Source organism: Notamacropus eugenii, chromosome 5 (assembly GCF_028372415.1).
Source record: "Notamacropus eugenii isolate mMacEug1 chromosome 5, mMacEug1.pri_v2, whole genome shotgun sequence".
Classification (NCBI taxonomy): domain Eukaryota; kingdom Metazoa; phylum Chordata; class Mammalia; order Diprotodontia; family Macropodidae; genus Notamacropus; species Notamacropus eugenii.
The window spans coordinates 131,008,094-131,023,899 of record NC_092876.1 but is presented as its reverse complement, the minus strand read 5'-3'; the positions used below and the strand labels follow the sequence as shown (position 1 = coordinate 131,023,899).

Below are 15,806 nucleotides of genomic sequence, written 5' to 3'. Positions count from 1 at the left end.
TTAGCAAAGGCATAGGAAGAAATTCACATGAATTTATAGGGCATCTGGAAGACAACCAGTTTTGGATCCTACCTCTGCTACTGTCATCTGTGACCCTAAGTGATACTGGACAGCTACTTGTTGAGGATGTTTGTAGGGTGGATTTCTTTGCAGGAACAGCTTAGACTAGAAGGTCTCTGAGGTCCCTTCTGACTGAAAATTCTTAAGATTTTGTGTTTCTGAGCCTTGGGTTCTGGACCAGGCTGTGCCACTGAACCACTTCTCTGTGGGTCTCCATTTTCTACTCTCTGAAATAAGAGGGCTAGGCTAAGTGGCCTCAGGGCCTTTCCAGTCTGATATTCTGTTTTCTCTTCTATGGTCCTTTCTATTGCCTTAAGATTTCAGTATCTCTGTGAGTAAGCCCTGCAGTTTGAGATCTTTTAGGACAACACACCCCACATCTATTTCCTACCAACGATTAAAAGTCCCTTGTCCTACTGCCACTTACCGTTGCATGGTCAAAGTGAGGTTCGTAGTGTCCTCCAATCCCATAGTTCACCACCTGGAGGTGCTCAGCATAGGGGGGCTGTACATTGAGGCCAGTAAGAGCTGCAATGCGGCGGTCTAAGGACACCAACATTGGGTCCACAGTGTCCTTCAGCCAGGCACTGAAACACACAGAACATTGACCGTCAGGAATCCTCACCCCCTCTTCCTCCAGGTCCTTTTATGCAGCAAGCTCCCTGCAGGGATGAACGCCCTACTAACCAAGGAGACTTTGCTCTGAGTTGATAATCTCTTCTCACTCTTTCAATGTATCCATTTCCTTAGTTCCATTGGCAAAAGGTGCTAGGTAATCCTTCCTCCTGCCTGAAACACTCTCCCTCCTCACCTCTGCCTTGTGGAATCCCTGGTTTCCTTCCTTGTAGCCTCTTCTCCCACGTGAGAACTTTCAAGATCTGGCGAAGCTGCTAATACCTGCCCCTCCAAGGTACCAACTTTCTAAGTGTTCTCTACATACTTATACATAGTATATTTTTGTATATATATCCTATATACGGATACTTGTAATTGCCCCCATTAAAATATAAATCTCTTAAGGGAAACTACTGTTCATATTTTTATTTATATCTCCAGAGCTAACAGTGACTGGCTCATAGTAGCCACCTTAATATATGCCTGTTGGTCTTCTGGTCAAGGAGGCCTTCCTTGCAGGGGAAAGGGCACTGAGCTGAAGAGTCAGAGGCCTGAGTTTGAGTCCTAGTCTTCTCTATATTTGTTTGACTTTAGCCAAGTCACCTTTCTCTCTCTGATTTTCTGTTTGCTCTTCTGTAAAGTGAAGGGTTTTGACCAGAGGGATGATCTCTAAGGTCCTTCCTGTCACTGACATTCTTTTCAGCGTTCTAAAATGCAGTGTTCTAAGGCCATGTTCCAGTTCTGTATTCCCTCTCTTTACTGTCACGGGTGGGGGCAGTGTGGCAGAGTAATAACTAGGAATTTTGGCATCTGGGGCAGACTCAGTTGGAGGTAGAATCTAAGGTATGACCATGCCTATACTTATTGAGGTAGAGGGAAGACAATGGTCATGGGACAGGAGGAGGAATTTTGCAGAACTTTAAGAACAAGGTGTTTAAAGGGAGGAGGAAATGGAATGGATGTAACGCCAATGCAATACCCACTGTAGCCGCTATAGATATGCATGTGTCTTTCCAGGGTAAATTCACAAAATATAAACTCTTTTCCTCAAAGATTAAACCAAGACATTTATTCAAACACCAGAAAGCTAAATCCATCATAGTAACAAAGAAATCTATACACATTATCAATGCAAGAAGCACTGATATCCCCAAGCTTTCCCTCCATCAGGCCTCCCCACAAACAAGCTCCCTTAGCAAAAATCACTCCCTCTCTCACTCAGACTAGCTTCTGTGCTCTGCTCTGCCTGTTCTCCCTCTCCCTCTCCCTCTCCCTCTCCCTCTCCCTCTCCCTCTCCCTCTCCCTCTCTCTCTTCCTGCTCCACCTATACAGCAAGCTCCTCCCTCCATCAGCTCCATGTGACTCAGGCTATGGGATGGGCCAAAACTCCAAGCAGGTTACATGGACTGGCCAATTAAGGGGCAGGGAAGATCTTCAAATTACCTTACCATTACAGTGGAGAAGATTGTGAGCCAGGTACTAAACACACTGGGGATCAGGAGGAAGGATTTGGATGTCCCTAGATGACAGCAACAAGGATCTAGGCTGAATGGAGTGAACTTTAAAGCAGGTGTTCTTCACCTTTCTGTAAATCAGTCTTCTCTCTGGCACTATGGAGAACTAACCTGTGGACTCCTCAGAATAATTCTTTTGTTACCTACATTCAATGCCATTTCCTACTCCACGCCCAAAGAACATGGGCCTCCTAAAATATGTCCACCACCCTGAGGAGTAGAATTCCTGCTTTAAAAGAAGAGAGGTGCATGTGAGAATCAAATGAGATGATGGATTTTAAGATGAAGAAACAGTGATGGACCAAGAACTCTAGGCAGTGCTGGGGTAAGGTGAGAGGAGGTAGAGAAGAGGTAAGGGCCTGTTGCATCAGAAAGATGGGAAGAATGAGGATCTCATGGCAGCTCCATCCCCAACCCCTATGAGCTCCTCACCATGCCCAGCAGTATTTGAGCTTCTTGCCTGAATGTCTACAAAGCCATCCAGAGGCTGAATCAAGAGATGGAATGGAACCTCAAAAAGGTACTACAAATGAATGACCTGGCCTGTGTGGAGCCCAGGAGGCACGCCTGAAAGGACCAGCTATCTTCCTTTCCCTCTACTGAAAGATCCACTTTTGAGAATAGAGAATCAACTAAAAAACTAGTTAAAACAATTAACAACTTCTGCATAGCTCCAGGATATAAAATGAATCCAAAAAATCATCAGCATTTCTATATACTCCCTACAAAACCCAGCAGGAAGAGATAGAAAGAGAAATTCCATTTAAAATCACTGCAGACAATATAAAATAATAGAGAGTCTACCTACCAAGACAAACCCAGGGATTACAAGAACACAATTACAAAACACTTTTCGCACAAATAAAGACAGATCTAAACAACTGGAGAAATATGAATAGCTTGTGGGTAGGCTGATGCAATATAGCAAAAATAACAATTTTACCTAAACTAATTTACTTATTTAATGCCATACCAATCAAACTACCAGAGAGTTAATTTGTAGAGCTAGAAAAACTAGTAACAAAATTCATCTGGAAGAACAAAAGGTCAAAAATATCAAGAGAATCAATGAAAAATATGTTAAGCAAGGTAGCCTAGCAGTTCCAAATTTCAAATTATACTACCAAGTGGTCATCATCAAAACAATCTGGTACTAGAAGAAACAGTGGTGAATCAGTGGAATAGACTAGGTATACACAGTAGTAAGTGACTAGTGCTCTAGTATTTGACAAAACCAAAGATGCAACTTTGGGGGGTAAAAACTCAACATTTGATAAAAAATTGCTTGCAAAACTAAAACACAGTTTAACAAAAACTAGCAACAGACCAGCATCTCATACCATATATCAAGATAAGGTCAAAATGGATAAATGATTTAGACATAAAGGGTGACATTATAAGTAAATTAGGGGAGCATAAGGAAATGTACCTGTCAGATGTATAGATAAAAAAAAGAGTTTATGGCCAAATAAGAGATAGAGGGGATTATAAGAAGTAAAATAGGTACTTTTGATTATGTGAAATTAAAAAGCTTTTGCACAAACAAAACTATTGCAGCCAAAATTAGAAGGAAAACAGGAGTGAAATTTTAAATCAAATTTCTCTGATAAAGGCCTAATTTCTCAAATATATATTGGGAACTGATCCAAATTTATAAAAATAAGAGTCATTCCCCACCTGATAAATGATCAAAGGATATGAATAGGCAGTTTTCAGAAGAAGACATCAAAGCTATCAATAGTCACATGAAAAAATGTTCTAAATCACTACTGATTCATGCAAATTAAAACAACTCTAAGATACCACCTCTCACATATCAGATTGGCTAACTTGACAGAAAAAGAAAATGAAAAATGTTGGAGGGAGTGTGGAAAAAATTGGGACACTAATGTACTATTTGGTGGAGTTGTGAACTGATCTAACCATTCTGGAGAGCAATTTGGAACTATGCCCAAAGGGGACAAAACTGCATATCCTTTGTCCCAGCAATACCACTTCTAAATCCGTATCCCAAAGAGATCAAAGAAAACGAAAAAGGCCCTCTTTGTACACAGCTGTTTTGTGGTGGCAAAGAAATGACAATGGAGGAGATGCCCATCAATTGGGGAAGGATTGAACAAGTTGCAGTATGTGATGGTGATGGAACACTATTATGCTATAAGAAATGATGAACAGGATGCTTTTAGAAAAACCTGGAAGACTAACATGAACATCATGATGCAAAGTGAAATGAGAAGAACCAGGAGAACACTGTACATAGCAATAGCAATATTGTAGGGATGATCAGCTATGAAAGATTTAGCTATTCTGATCAAGACAATAATCCAAAACAACTGAACAATCTATGATGAAAAGTGCTGTCCACTTCCAGATAGAGAAATTAGGAACTCTGAGTGCAGATTGAAGCATAATTTTTTAAATTATCTATATTTTCATTGTCATATTTTGTTTGTGTTTTCTTTTACAATATGGGTAATATGGAAATATATTTTGTCTGACCTGACATGTATAATTGAAATTAAATTGCCTTCTCAAAAATGGGGAGGGGAAGAAAGCAAGGAAAGAATTTGGAACTCAAAGTTTTAAAAAATGATTGTTAAAATTTTTATTCACATGTAATTGGAAAAAATTTAGCAAAAGAAATAAAAATAATTTTAAGAAAAACCACTGGACTTCCCTGAAAAGACATTGATTTTTCCTGACCCAAAGCTACACCACAAGAATTCTTAGACATGAGAGGATTACGCTCAGGATTCTCAAACTTTGTGCCACTCAGTGAACTCACAAGGGTGCAAGATATTTATTTATTTATTTTACCTAATCATTTAATACATAGAACTGTTAAATATTTCTTTTAGCCTAGGTGTCATCATGAAAAAGCCTGTCTTAATAAGGGCACTAAGGGTACTTTGAAAGGAGAAAGTTTGGCAACTTCTAGATTAGACTCAATAACCATTAAAGTCTCTTTTATAGATAACCTATGACTTAGGAGTCCCACTGACCACTTACTATCTGTGTGATGATGGGCAAGTTATTTCACGTCTCTGTGCCTCAGTTTCCTCTCCTGAAAAATGAGAGATAATAATTTCCAGAGCATCTACCTCACAGGGCTTTTGTGAAGATTAAGTGACCCAATATATGCAAACTGTTTCCCAGGTCTTAATCAGCTATAGAAATTTGACATTATTTTCATCAGTCCCAGAGCTCCCTGACCACCAGGCTGACTGACAAGAATGTGCGTCAAAGGGATGGAAGGCCGCCACAGGGGAGGACCTGGAGCGTGCCAAGCTCCCTTACCTCTTGCTGATGCGATATTCCACTTGCTGCTGCTTCTCCCCGGAGGCCACCACTGACCGCTGCAGCTGACATGGAGAAGAGGGAGAAAAGCAGGAAGAGGAGGTCACCATGCAAAGGGAAGCTGCCCATGTGCCTCTGGAGACATGGATATGTCACAGAATCACAGGTACAGTGGCCAGGAGAGACCCAGGTTCAAATCCCAATCCTCACAATACTGGCAGGTGTGAACCTCAAGTCACTGATCACTCTGAGCCTCATCTGTCAAATGGGGATAATAATCCTGCAACTACTATTTAGAGGAGACAATTTTTTAAACTGCAAAATACTGTAGAAATGGGAGGTGCTATTTTTATCACCTGAGCTTCCTTGAACAAGTCACTTTTCTCCAGGCCTCAGTTTCTTCCTCTGTACAATAAGGCAATTGAACTGAGATGCTCTCTGAGATCCCTTTCAACTGCAAATCCTGTGACATGTCAACTCCATTCAACAAACATCTATGAAGCCCCTACTACGTACCAGGCACTAAATAAAGCCCTAGAAATAAGACCAAAAAGAAATTATTTCTGCCTTCAAGCACCTTACATTCTAACAGGGAAACAGCATTATGCAGTAAGCCAGTACTGAATGTATACAAAGTAAACACGATGCAATTTTGGCCAGATTTGGTGGGTTCAGATCCACAGGCCCAAGGGCTCTCATTCTCTCTCTCCTTAGGTGGTTTATGTGTTTAATACCATTATGCCTTCAAGATGTTTCTCAGGGCAACCTCTGACCCTAAGTATCAATTTTAAAATGCCAAGGAACCCAGTCCCAGTGAGATCATTTAGTGGATGCTTCTCTCCCTCCACCTTAAAGTAGTTTCAAGACTGACCTTCATTTCTTAGGTTCCTTTTAAGTGAAGAACTGATCGTTATCTCCAAACCCTCCCGTTGAGGATGCCCTGGATTCGGTACTCCTGTGCCCATGTCTGCTAACTCAACACTCCAAGTTGCAAATGTGCTTACTTAGCACAGTGCTAGGCACATGGTAGCTAAGTCAGAGAGTCAGCAGTGCAGAGCAGTTGATAGAGCACTAGACATGAAGTCCAAAGACCTGGGCTCTTATCTTGGCTTTGGCAATAGTTAACTGTGTGAATTTTGACAAGTCGTGTTGCCTCCCTGACCTCAGTTTCTTTTTCTGTGAAATGGGAAGAATAATCCAAACTCAGGAAGCTTTTATTTGATTAAATCCTAACTATGGGCAAAGCCTTGTACTAGATAAAAGGGACACAGATTTTTTTTAAATGACACAATCTCCACCCTCAATAGATCAACAATCCTTTATTAAGCCCCCATTATGTGTTAGGCAGTAGAAATATAAAGATTAAAAGTGAAACGGTCCCTCAACTCTGCCTTCCCCCTTCATTTCTACCTCTGTGAAAGGGAACTCTGAATGCCTGCCCCATTCAGACACTCAGGCTCCTTACCCCTTCTCAACTGCTGGGCTAGGTACCTTTAGGCTCCTGGTCCCAGCTGACATGACTGGAGGATCAAGGCATCACCATCTAGAATCAGTCCAGGAAGATGACTAACAGGTGTCCTACTATGTCTACCAGTCACCAGGGACTTTACCATCAACCCTGCTGCTTCACTCTCCAAAACTCTTGAGACTTCTGGATCTTTCCATTGTTCCTAAAGTTGAATTTTCTTATATGTATTGTCTTCCCTAATTAGAATATGTATTCCTTAAGAGCAGAAACTTTCTCACTTTTATATTTGTGTTCCCAGTAACTGGCATATAGTAACTGCTTAATAAATATTCATTCATTTATGCATTCATTCATTCATTCATTCATGGGCAGTACATTCTGCCAGGGGAAACAGGAAACTCAAAACCCAGAAGAGGAGTGATATGCATGCAAATAACTATAATACAAGTTAGAAAATAAGTAAATAGATAAGAGAGGTTGGAATAGTTGGACAGAAGACTGGGACATGGGGGTGGGTGACAATGAACTCTACATGCAGGAGGTGATACCTGAGCTGAGACTTGAAGAAGGAAAAGGATGTCATAAGGTGGAGAGGAGGGTCATATTTCCCTAATAGAGCAGAAGCTCCATGAGAGCAGGGACCGTATCTTATCTAGACTTGCATCTCCCTAAGCACAAGTATAGAACTCTGCATACAGTATGCATTTGTTTCTTGAATGTAATTCTATGGAATTAAAATGACCAAGCTTGTCCCCATAGAAGAAATGAGGGAAAAGTTCTTTCCTCTCTGATTGCAGAGGTGGGAGACTCCAGGTTGTGGAACCCTGCACACGCTGTCAGATTCAGAGGCTGGATTGGTTAGTTTTGCTGGGTAAGTTTTTGGGGTTTTTGTTTTTGTTATAAGCAATGGCTTTCCAGATAGGGGAAAAGAAAGGATATATGTATGCATATTTTTTTCTTTTTTATTATGAATTTAATTTTTAATAAAAACAAACATTTCAATATACAAGAAAAAGAACAAGAGGCTTACATTAGAAATTGAATCTCTATTATGCAGTTTGTTTTTAAAGAAATGTATATACACACTTATATATTTATAATTATATCATATAATTTATTCTACATTATAATTATATATATCATATGGAATATAATAGGTGGTGCAGTGGATAGAACACCAGCTTGGAGTCAGGAAGACTCGAGTTCAAATCTAGCATCAGACACTAGCTGTGTGACCTGGGCAAGTCACTTAACCTCTGTTTCCTTGTCTGCAAAATGGGGACAATAAGAACACCTACCTCCCAGGATTGTTGCAAGGATAATATTTGTAAAGCTAAAAAATAGCACAGTGCTTGGCATATAGTAGATGCTCTATAAATGTTAGCTATACACAAGTAAATGTGTGTATCCAGATATATATATACATATATATATGTGTGTGTATGTATGTATATGCATGAGTATTTATACATATATAAGCTGCATTCTACACTCACGGAATTACAATCAGAAGGGACCTCAGAAATCATCTGATCCAATTTATACCTGAAAGAGAATTCTTACTATGACGTACTGACATATGGTCATCCACCCTTTTTTGGCTAAGGACAACCCACTATCTCCTGGAGTAGTTCATTTCTCATTGAGGCAGCTCAAGTCATTAGGAAGTTTTTCCTGAAAACAAGCTTACTTTTATGTGTTCATCTTGGCACCTTCCCCCTCCCAGTTCTGCCCTCAGGGGCTGAGGACAACGAAAGGAATCCCTCTTCCAATGTGATAGCCTTCAAGTACCTGAAGACAGTTATCATATGGCCCTTCCTCCTTCTGCCCCATCCTCATCCCTCCACCCCGCTAGCCTTCTGTTCTCTAGGTTAAACACCTCCAGTTCCTTGATCCTCCTATGGGATGAACCTGAGGCCTTCACCAATCTGAATATTCTGGACATTCTCCAGATAATTAACATGCTTCCTCCACTGCAGTAAGCTCTTCCTTCCCCAAGCCCCAAGTCTGTTCTCCTGCCAAGCACAGGGGACACTCACCCAGGGTGCTGCAAATCCCCTAATCTTTTGGGCCTCGGCGTCACTAACAAAATCATGGTAGAGGACGATGTAGGGCTCCAGGTGGAGCACTTCTTTCCTCACAGGCTGGAGCAGCAGGTAGGGGCTGGCATTGGTCTCATAGGCACAGTAGAGGCTCGGAATCTGGTAGTGCATGGGCTGGAAGGGAGAGACAGGGCCAGTGTGAGAGAAGAAGGGGCCCAGGAAAGAGTGCTGAGGTCTCTGAAAACTGGGACGTGGAGCTCCGCCCCTATACCAATAGGTCTGATTTGTTCATCCTTTTCTAGGACTTGGTCACAAAATCGTAGAACACTAGAAATGGAAAGAACCTCAGTGCCTTCCCTCTGGGATTACCTCCCGGTTATACTGTATATATCTTACAGTACACAGTTGTTTGCAGGCTGTCTCCTCCCTTAGAATGGAAGCTCCTTGAGGTCAGGGACAGTTTTTGCTTTTCTTTGTATCAACATTTAGCATAGTGCCTGGCGCTTAGTAGGTGTCTAAAAAATGCTTGATGACTGAGCAGGAATCTCCTCTATATCATCACCAAAAAAGTAGTCATTAAGTCTCTGCTTAAGGCCTCTAGTGACAGGAAACTCACTCTTCTTTTTGTCATATGAAGCCCAGGACTGAAGACGATACTCCCTTGTCTCCCCACGGACATGCTGTCCTTAATGCCACCTAAGATCTCATTAGTTTTTTTCTTTAACTGCTATGTTACACCATTGACTCATAGCATTTCATTTCTCTGTCTTGTCTCTGCCTCTACTTTTTTGAACAGAAATTCATTCTGGAATCCTGTGGCCTCCAATCTCCATGCTGAGGAGGAGTACCTGGGAACCCAAGGTCTGGCAAAGTCCCTCGTAGGTGTCCCTAGTCTGCAGGTGGGGGACATTAGGTCTCTTGATGGCCACCTCAGGTCCTGTCACACTGGATTTCTCTGCCAACAGCCTTTCATATTTCAGGATGTTCCTGGCCATCCTCTTGTTATCTGGATCTGAAAGAAGCCATCACAGGAAATTATAATAGCCATCACTGCCATTTCTATAGTGCCTTAAGATTTTTCAAGGGACTCTATATCTATCTATCTATCTATCTATCTATCTATCTATCTATCTATCTATCTATCTATCTATCTATCTACCTTTCTGTGTGTCTGTCCATCTGTCTATCCATCTACCTGTCTATCCATCTACCTACCTATCCATATATCCATCCATCTGTATATCCATCTGTCCATCTATCTACCCATCCATCTATCTATCAAAGATCCTAGGATCATAGATTTAGAAATGTAAGTGGATTTTGAGGTCTTCTGGTAGAGTTCCCTAATTTTACAATTAAGAAACAGGCCTACAAAAGTGAAAGGATTTGCCCAAGGTCACATAGGTAGTAAATGGCAGAACCAAGATTGGATCCAGGACCTCTCACTCCAAGTCTAGAGTTCTTTCTGACTGTGACACATTAATAGGCAGGATGAAGGTTCTTATATTCTATTTACAAAGGAGAAAACAAAAACTCACAGTGGTTAATTACTGACTTGCTTAAGGTCAGGCCACTAGTAAGTGTTGGAGTCAGACTTAAGCTCATATTTTCCAATTCTAATTCGCACCCTGTTGAATGGGCTAATCACTATCTCATCAATTCCACACAGTTACCATAACAGCTGACCAGGGTTTCAGGGTTTCTGTGGTTTTTTGGCAGCCTCTGCTAACAGGTAGCTTGGTATAGTGGGAATTAGCCTAGACTGGGAAATAGGAAACCAAGATACACAGTTCCAGCTCCTGTAATTCCCAACCCAATCTGCTGTATGAGCTATGTAAGAAATTCACTTCCTGTCGCTGAGGCCGTCTCTCATCTGTGCAACCTGGGCTGGCTCACTGTACTGGAAAGAGCCCTAGATTAGGTACCATAAGAACATCTATGACACAGATTCATTTTGTATCCTTGGGAGAGTCAACTAGAATCATGGAATTTTGAAGTTGGGGGGGACCCAAGATCCTTTTCAGTCTAATCCTGCACAGTAATCTCCTCTACAAAGTCCCTAACATATGGTCATTCAATCTCTGCTTGAAGACTTCCAGTCGTGTAGTCTCTACTTAAAGATCTTCTCCTGTTACACATGCACGAGGAAGAGCTCATTGTCTCCCAAGGCAACCCATTCCACTTTTGAATGTATCTCATTGTTAGGAATCCCAAGCCAAAATCTGCACCTCTACAGCTCCCACACCTTCCTCCTACTTCTGTACTCTTGGGGTGAAGCCAAAAAATGAATTCCTCATCCTCATGATATCCTTCCAAATATGTGAGAATAGATGTCATATCCCTGCCACCAAGTCTTCTTTTCTTCAAGTTACACAACTCCAGTTCCCTTCAACCAACACTATGGTCTCTAGACCCCTTCTCATTCTGGTCAGATCCCTCTGGGTGTCCTGTAGTCTGTCAATGTTCTTCCTAAAATGTGGCACCAGAACTGGAGTCCATTCTTCTAATGGTGATTTATCAGGTCAGGGGACAGCAGAACTATCATCAGTCTTGTTCTGGATTGTATGTTTTTGAATGCAGCCCAAAATAGAGCTGGCTTCCATTGCCGCCATATTGACAAACTGTTGACTCATACTGAATTTGTGGTCCATAAACACCTCTATATCTTTTTGACAGGAATGGCTGCCTAGCCTCTGTTTGTATGGTTGATTTTTTGAACCCAAGTGTAGGACTTTGCATTTATACCAATAAAATTTCATTTTAAGAGGTGGGCTTCAATTTCCTTTGCAAAATGAGGGGAATTGATCAAATGAGCTCTAAGGTCCTTTTCAGTTGTAATGTTCTTTGAACCTAAGATTCTGCATCTAGGTATTCCTTTTGCTGGTAACTTCTATCCCAGAATTAGGTTACATATGAACTAAGGTATTAGGTCAGGGCTAATTAACTCTCATTAATCTAGATCTGCCAATATGCATATGTGTCTCGGCAGAAAAGAAAGGAGTTTCTGACTTCTAAATCAATGCATTAACAGGACTGCATTATAGGACTACAGATTTAGAATTAGAAAAGACTTTAGCAGTCATCTACTCCAGCTTCCTCAGTTTACTGATGAGAAAATTGAGACCTAGGGAGGTTAATTGCAACAGATAGAGTGCCAGAGCTGGAATCATAAAGACTTGAGTTCAAATCTGGTCTCAGACACTTACTAGCTGTGTGATCCTTGGCAAATCACATAACCTCTACCTGCCTCAGTTTGCTCATCTCTAATGGGGATGATAATAGCACTTACCTCCCAGGGTTGTTGTGAGGATCAAATGAGTTCATAATTACAAAGCATTTAGCACAGTACCTGGCATGTAGGAAGCACTATATAGATGTTAGCTATTATAATTAGCCATGGTTACATAGCTAGTGTGTAGCAGAGCCAGGGTTCAAACCCAGATCTTCTGCCTCTTTCCACTGTCCCACATACAAAATTCTGGGAAAGTTTAGAACTTTTGCTAGTTCCAGGGTCTGAGTAGCCCAGAACTCTTGGATTTCTGGGAGCATAGGAGGTTTAGAGTTGGCAGGGACTAACGATATTACTTAAAATGAGATCAGGACGGCTATATGTGGATCTCTTGTTTGTGTTGTTCAGTTGTGTCCTTTCTTGGCAAAGACACTGGAACAGTTTGCCATTTCCTTCTCCAGCTTATTTTACAGACGAGGAAAGTAAGGCAAACAGGGTCAAGTGACTTGCCCAGGGTTACACAGCTGGTAAATGTCTGAGGGCAGATGAAGGCAGGTCTATCCATTGCATCATCTAGTTGCAGGATCCTTTGTGGCCCTAACCTATATTCTTGGTGGGCAGAGGGGTTGGTCTATAGGACTTCTTTTACCTCCTGAGGATTTAAAGATGCAGGCTCTGGAAATCTGACCTAAATGATCTAAAGGGGAGCTACTTTAAGTAATATTAATGTTAGCAGCAATAGAAATATTCTCTTTGCCTCTGTATCTCTGAAAAGAAAACCCTCTACTAAACCGCTTCATGAAGTGGTTGTAAGAAATACTGAATAAGTACAATGGCAGTGGGGTATGGTGGAAAGAACCCTAAATCTGGAGTCAGTCAGAGGACCTGAGTTCAGTTCCTGCCTCCCCAACTTATTAGTCATATTTAAATCAACAGATGGCCAGAAAGTACAAAAATGACAGTGTAGCTTTGTTTATTTTTGATGCATTGAATTAAGTGCCCAGGCACCTGAGGGCTCATCCTCCTTCTGCCACTAATTTGCTGCTTGACATTGAGTAAGGAAGGCTCCTCTGTTCTCCATTCCTCGGCTTCCTCAATGGAAAAAGAAGGGATTCCACTTGGAGATTTCTCTGAGCCCTTCTAGTCCTAACACGCTAAATCAGTCAACTTCTCTAAGTCTCAGTTTTCTCATTCAGCCAATATTTATTAAGCACATACTCTATTCCCAACACAATGTTAAGTGCTTAGGAAGACTGGAAGTTTAGATCACACATTATTAGTGCCTGTCCTCACTGGAGCTCACACAGGTAAGTCACTTATAAATGACAGCATCTGTCAAATACACATGTGTAATCTGGAGTGGGGGGGGGGGGCGGGAACAACAATCCTTGCACTCCCAGCCTCTGAGGGTCCCTGTAACAAAAGGGCTTGCCAAACTATAAGACATTAGAGAAACAGGAGCCGATTTAAAATAATGGTCACCAGCAGTAGTAATCAGAACGAGATCCTGTTGGACTAAGGAAGGTCTGAGAGGAAAACTGATACTGGAAATATCAGCCAAAATACCCAAGGGGAACAGAGAGGACGTGCATATTTGTTTGTTTGTTTTCTGAACAATAATAGTAGCCCATGTTTCTAGATGTGCTTTTATGTTTGTAAAGGACTTCCCTCATAAAACTCCTGTGAGCTATTGTGATCCCATTTTACAGAGGAGAAAACGTAATAATAATAATAGCTAACATTTATGGGACACTTCCATTGTGCCAGGCATTGTGCTAAATGATTGATTCTTATTATTAACTTATTGGAGCCCCATGATAACCCTGGGAAGTAAGGGGTTATTATTGTCTCCATTTTACGCATAAAGAAACCGAGACGCACAAGCTAAATGATTTGTCCAGAGTCAAGACGGATTTGAAATCCAGTCTTCCTGTCTACAGGCCTAGGGTTCTACCCACTGTGCCCTCTAACTGCCAGAACTAAATGGAGCCTCTAGAAATCATATAATCCAACCACCTCATTTTAAAGATGACAAAACAGAAGCCCAGAGACCTCATAGCTGTAGTAAAAACTCCCTCTGTGAATTCAGGCCAGCATCTTCTCTTGAATCTAAGAGAGTTGCCTGGGGACACTGGGTTAGGGATTTGTCCTGGGTCACAAAGCCAGAATATATTAAGAGATGGGACTTGAACCCAGGCCTTTTTGACTCCAAGGCAGGCCCACTAACTTTTATGGCATGCTATCTTTTGGGTTTTAGTCAGGTAATAAATACACATGGCTCCACATGCCCATCTATATAAATATGTCTCTTGTTCAGTTTTTTTTCAGCCATGTCTGATTCTTCAGGATCTCATTTGGGGTTTCTTGGCAGAGATCCTGGAGTGGTTTGCCACTTCCTTCTCCAGTTCATTTTATAGATGAGGAAACTGAGACAAACAGGGTTAACTGACTTGCCCAGGGTCACGCAGCTCCTAAGTATTTGAGGCTGGATTTGAATTCATGAAGATGAGTCTTCCTGACTCCAGGCCCAGTGCTTTATCCACTGCATGACCCAGACATGCTTCTGTCTCTGTCTATATATGTGAGCCTTGAATCTGTCTGTATGTCAGAGATGAGACTTGAACCCAGATCTTCTTGATTCCACAGTAGGTGCATCATTTCTTATGGCATGCTACCTTTCAGGGGCTGCATTAGGTAATAAATACTAATAGCTTCCATATCTCTATCTCCTTCCTCATAATAACCCTAAGAGGTAGATAAGTCAGATGTTAGTGCCCCCCTTTTTACAGGTAAAGAAACTGAGATTCAAGGTCACATGATTTCAAGCTAAAAGAGCTCACTACCATTTTACAAGGGAGGAAACTGAGGCTTAGACAGTTTAAGTGACTTGCCCAAGATCTGCTTCCAATTCCCCTGATTCAGATGCAGTTTTTCCCTTTTACCCTCCTGTCTCGTAGAGTTAGGAAATGTCCAAGTTGGGTCCCAGACCCAAGTCTCTTGACTCTAGATCCAGTGTTCTTCCATCTCCAACCCAAGGGCTCTTGAGGTGGTACCAGCTCTTGAGGGTCATCCTTGTTTGGGGAGTTCGGAACTGAACTCCACAGCCAGACACTTCAAGGCACAGAAACACTGGGATTCAGAGGAAAAATCGATCTCCTTGAGTAAACAGACAAAGCGGATCCTGCAGAGTTTTTCTCCTTCACACACACAGCTCCCATTGATGCTTCTCAGTTCGAGATCTGTTTCCAAATCTCTGGCCTCTAAAATGTCTCTGAATTTGGCTTGTGTTCTCCTCTCCACTCTACCCCCACCCCCAAAACTTGCTTCATACCTCAGCCAGCACAGGTCTGTCTGACTATGGGAGTGCAGGGAGGGGGAAAGGGAAACTTCCTTCCTTAACAATTACAAACTTAAAAAAAAAGTTGTGCTGCAATCTGTTGACATGCAGGTACATATGACTTGTAATGAATACACTCAGAAAATTAAGAACATGCCTCCAAATCAGAAAAATGAAATAATTGCTATCTGTGATGTCTACATTCAGTTTGTAGAGATGAAAGATAGCCAAGAATCCTGGAATC

General features: G+C 41.6%; 1 protein-coding gene across 4 annotated transcripts in view; it reads right to left on the bottom strand.

Annotated features, from left to right (window-relative positions):
• P4HA3 (prolyl 4-hydroxylase subunit alpha 3) overlaps positions 1 to 15,806 on the bottom strand; it is a 58,336-nt gene that overhangs the window by 12,391 nt on the left and 30,139 nt on the right. For all 4 annotated transcript variants that reach the window (XM_072610877.1, XM_072610875.1, XM_072610876.1 and 1 more), the window contains exons 6-9: positions 9,845 to 10,008; positions 8,994 to 9,170; positions 5,487 to 5,551; positions 488 to 647 (exon numbers count right to left, since the gene is read on the bottom strand). In XM_072610877.1, the coding sequence (XP_072466978.1) occupies positions 488 to 647; positions 5,487 to 5,551; positions 8,994 to 9,170; positions 9,845 to 10,008 (566 nt within the window). The remainder of the gene's footprint in view (positions 1 to 487; positions 648 to 5,486; positions 5,552 to 8,993; positions 9,171 to 9,844; positions 10,009 to 15,806) is intronic.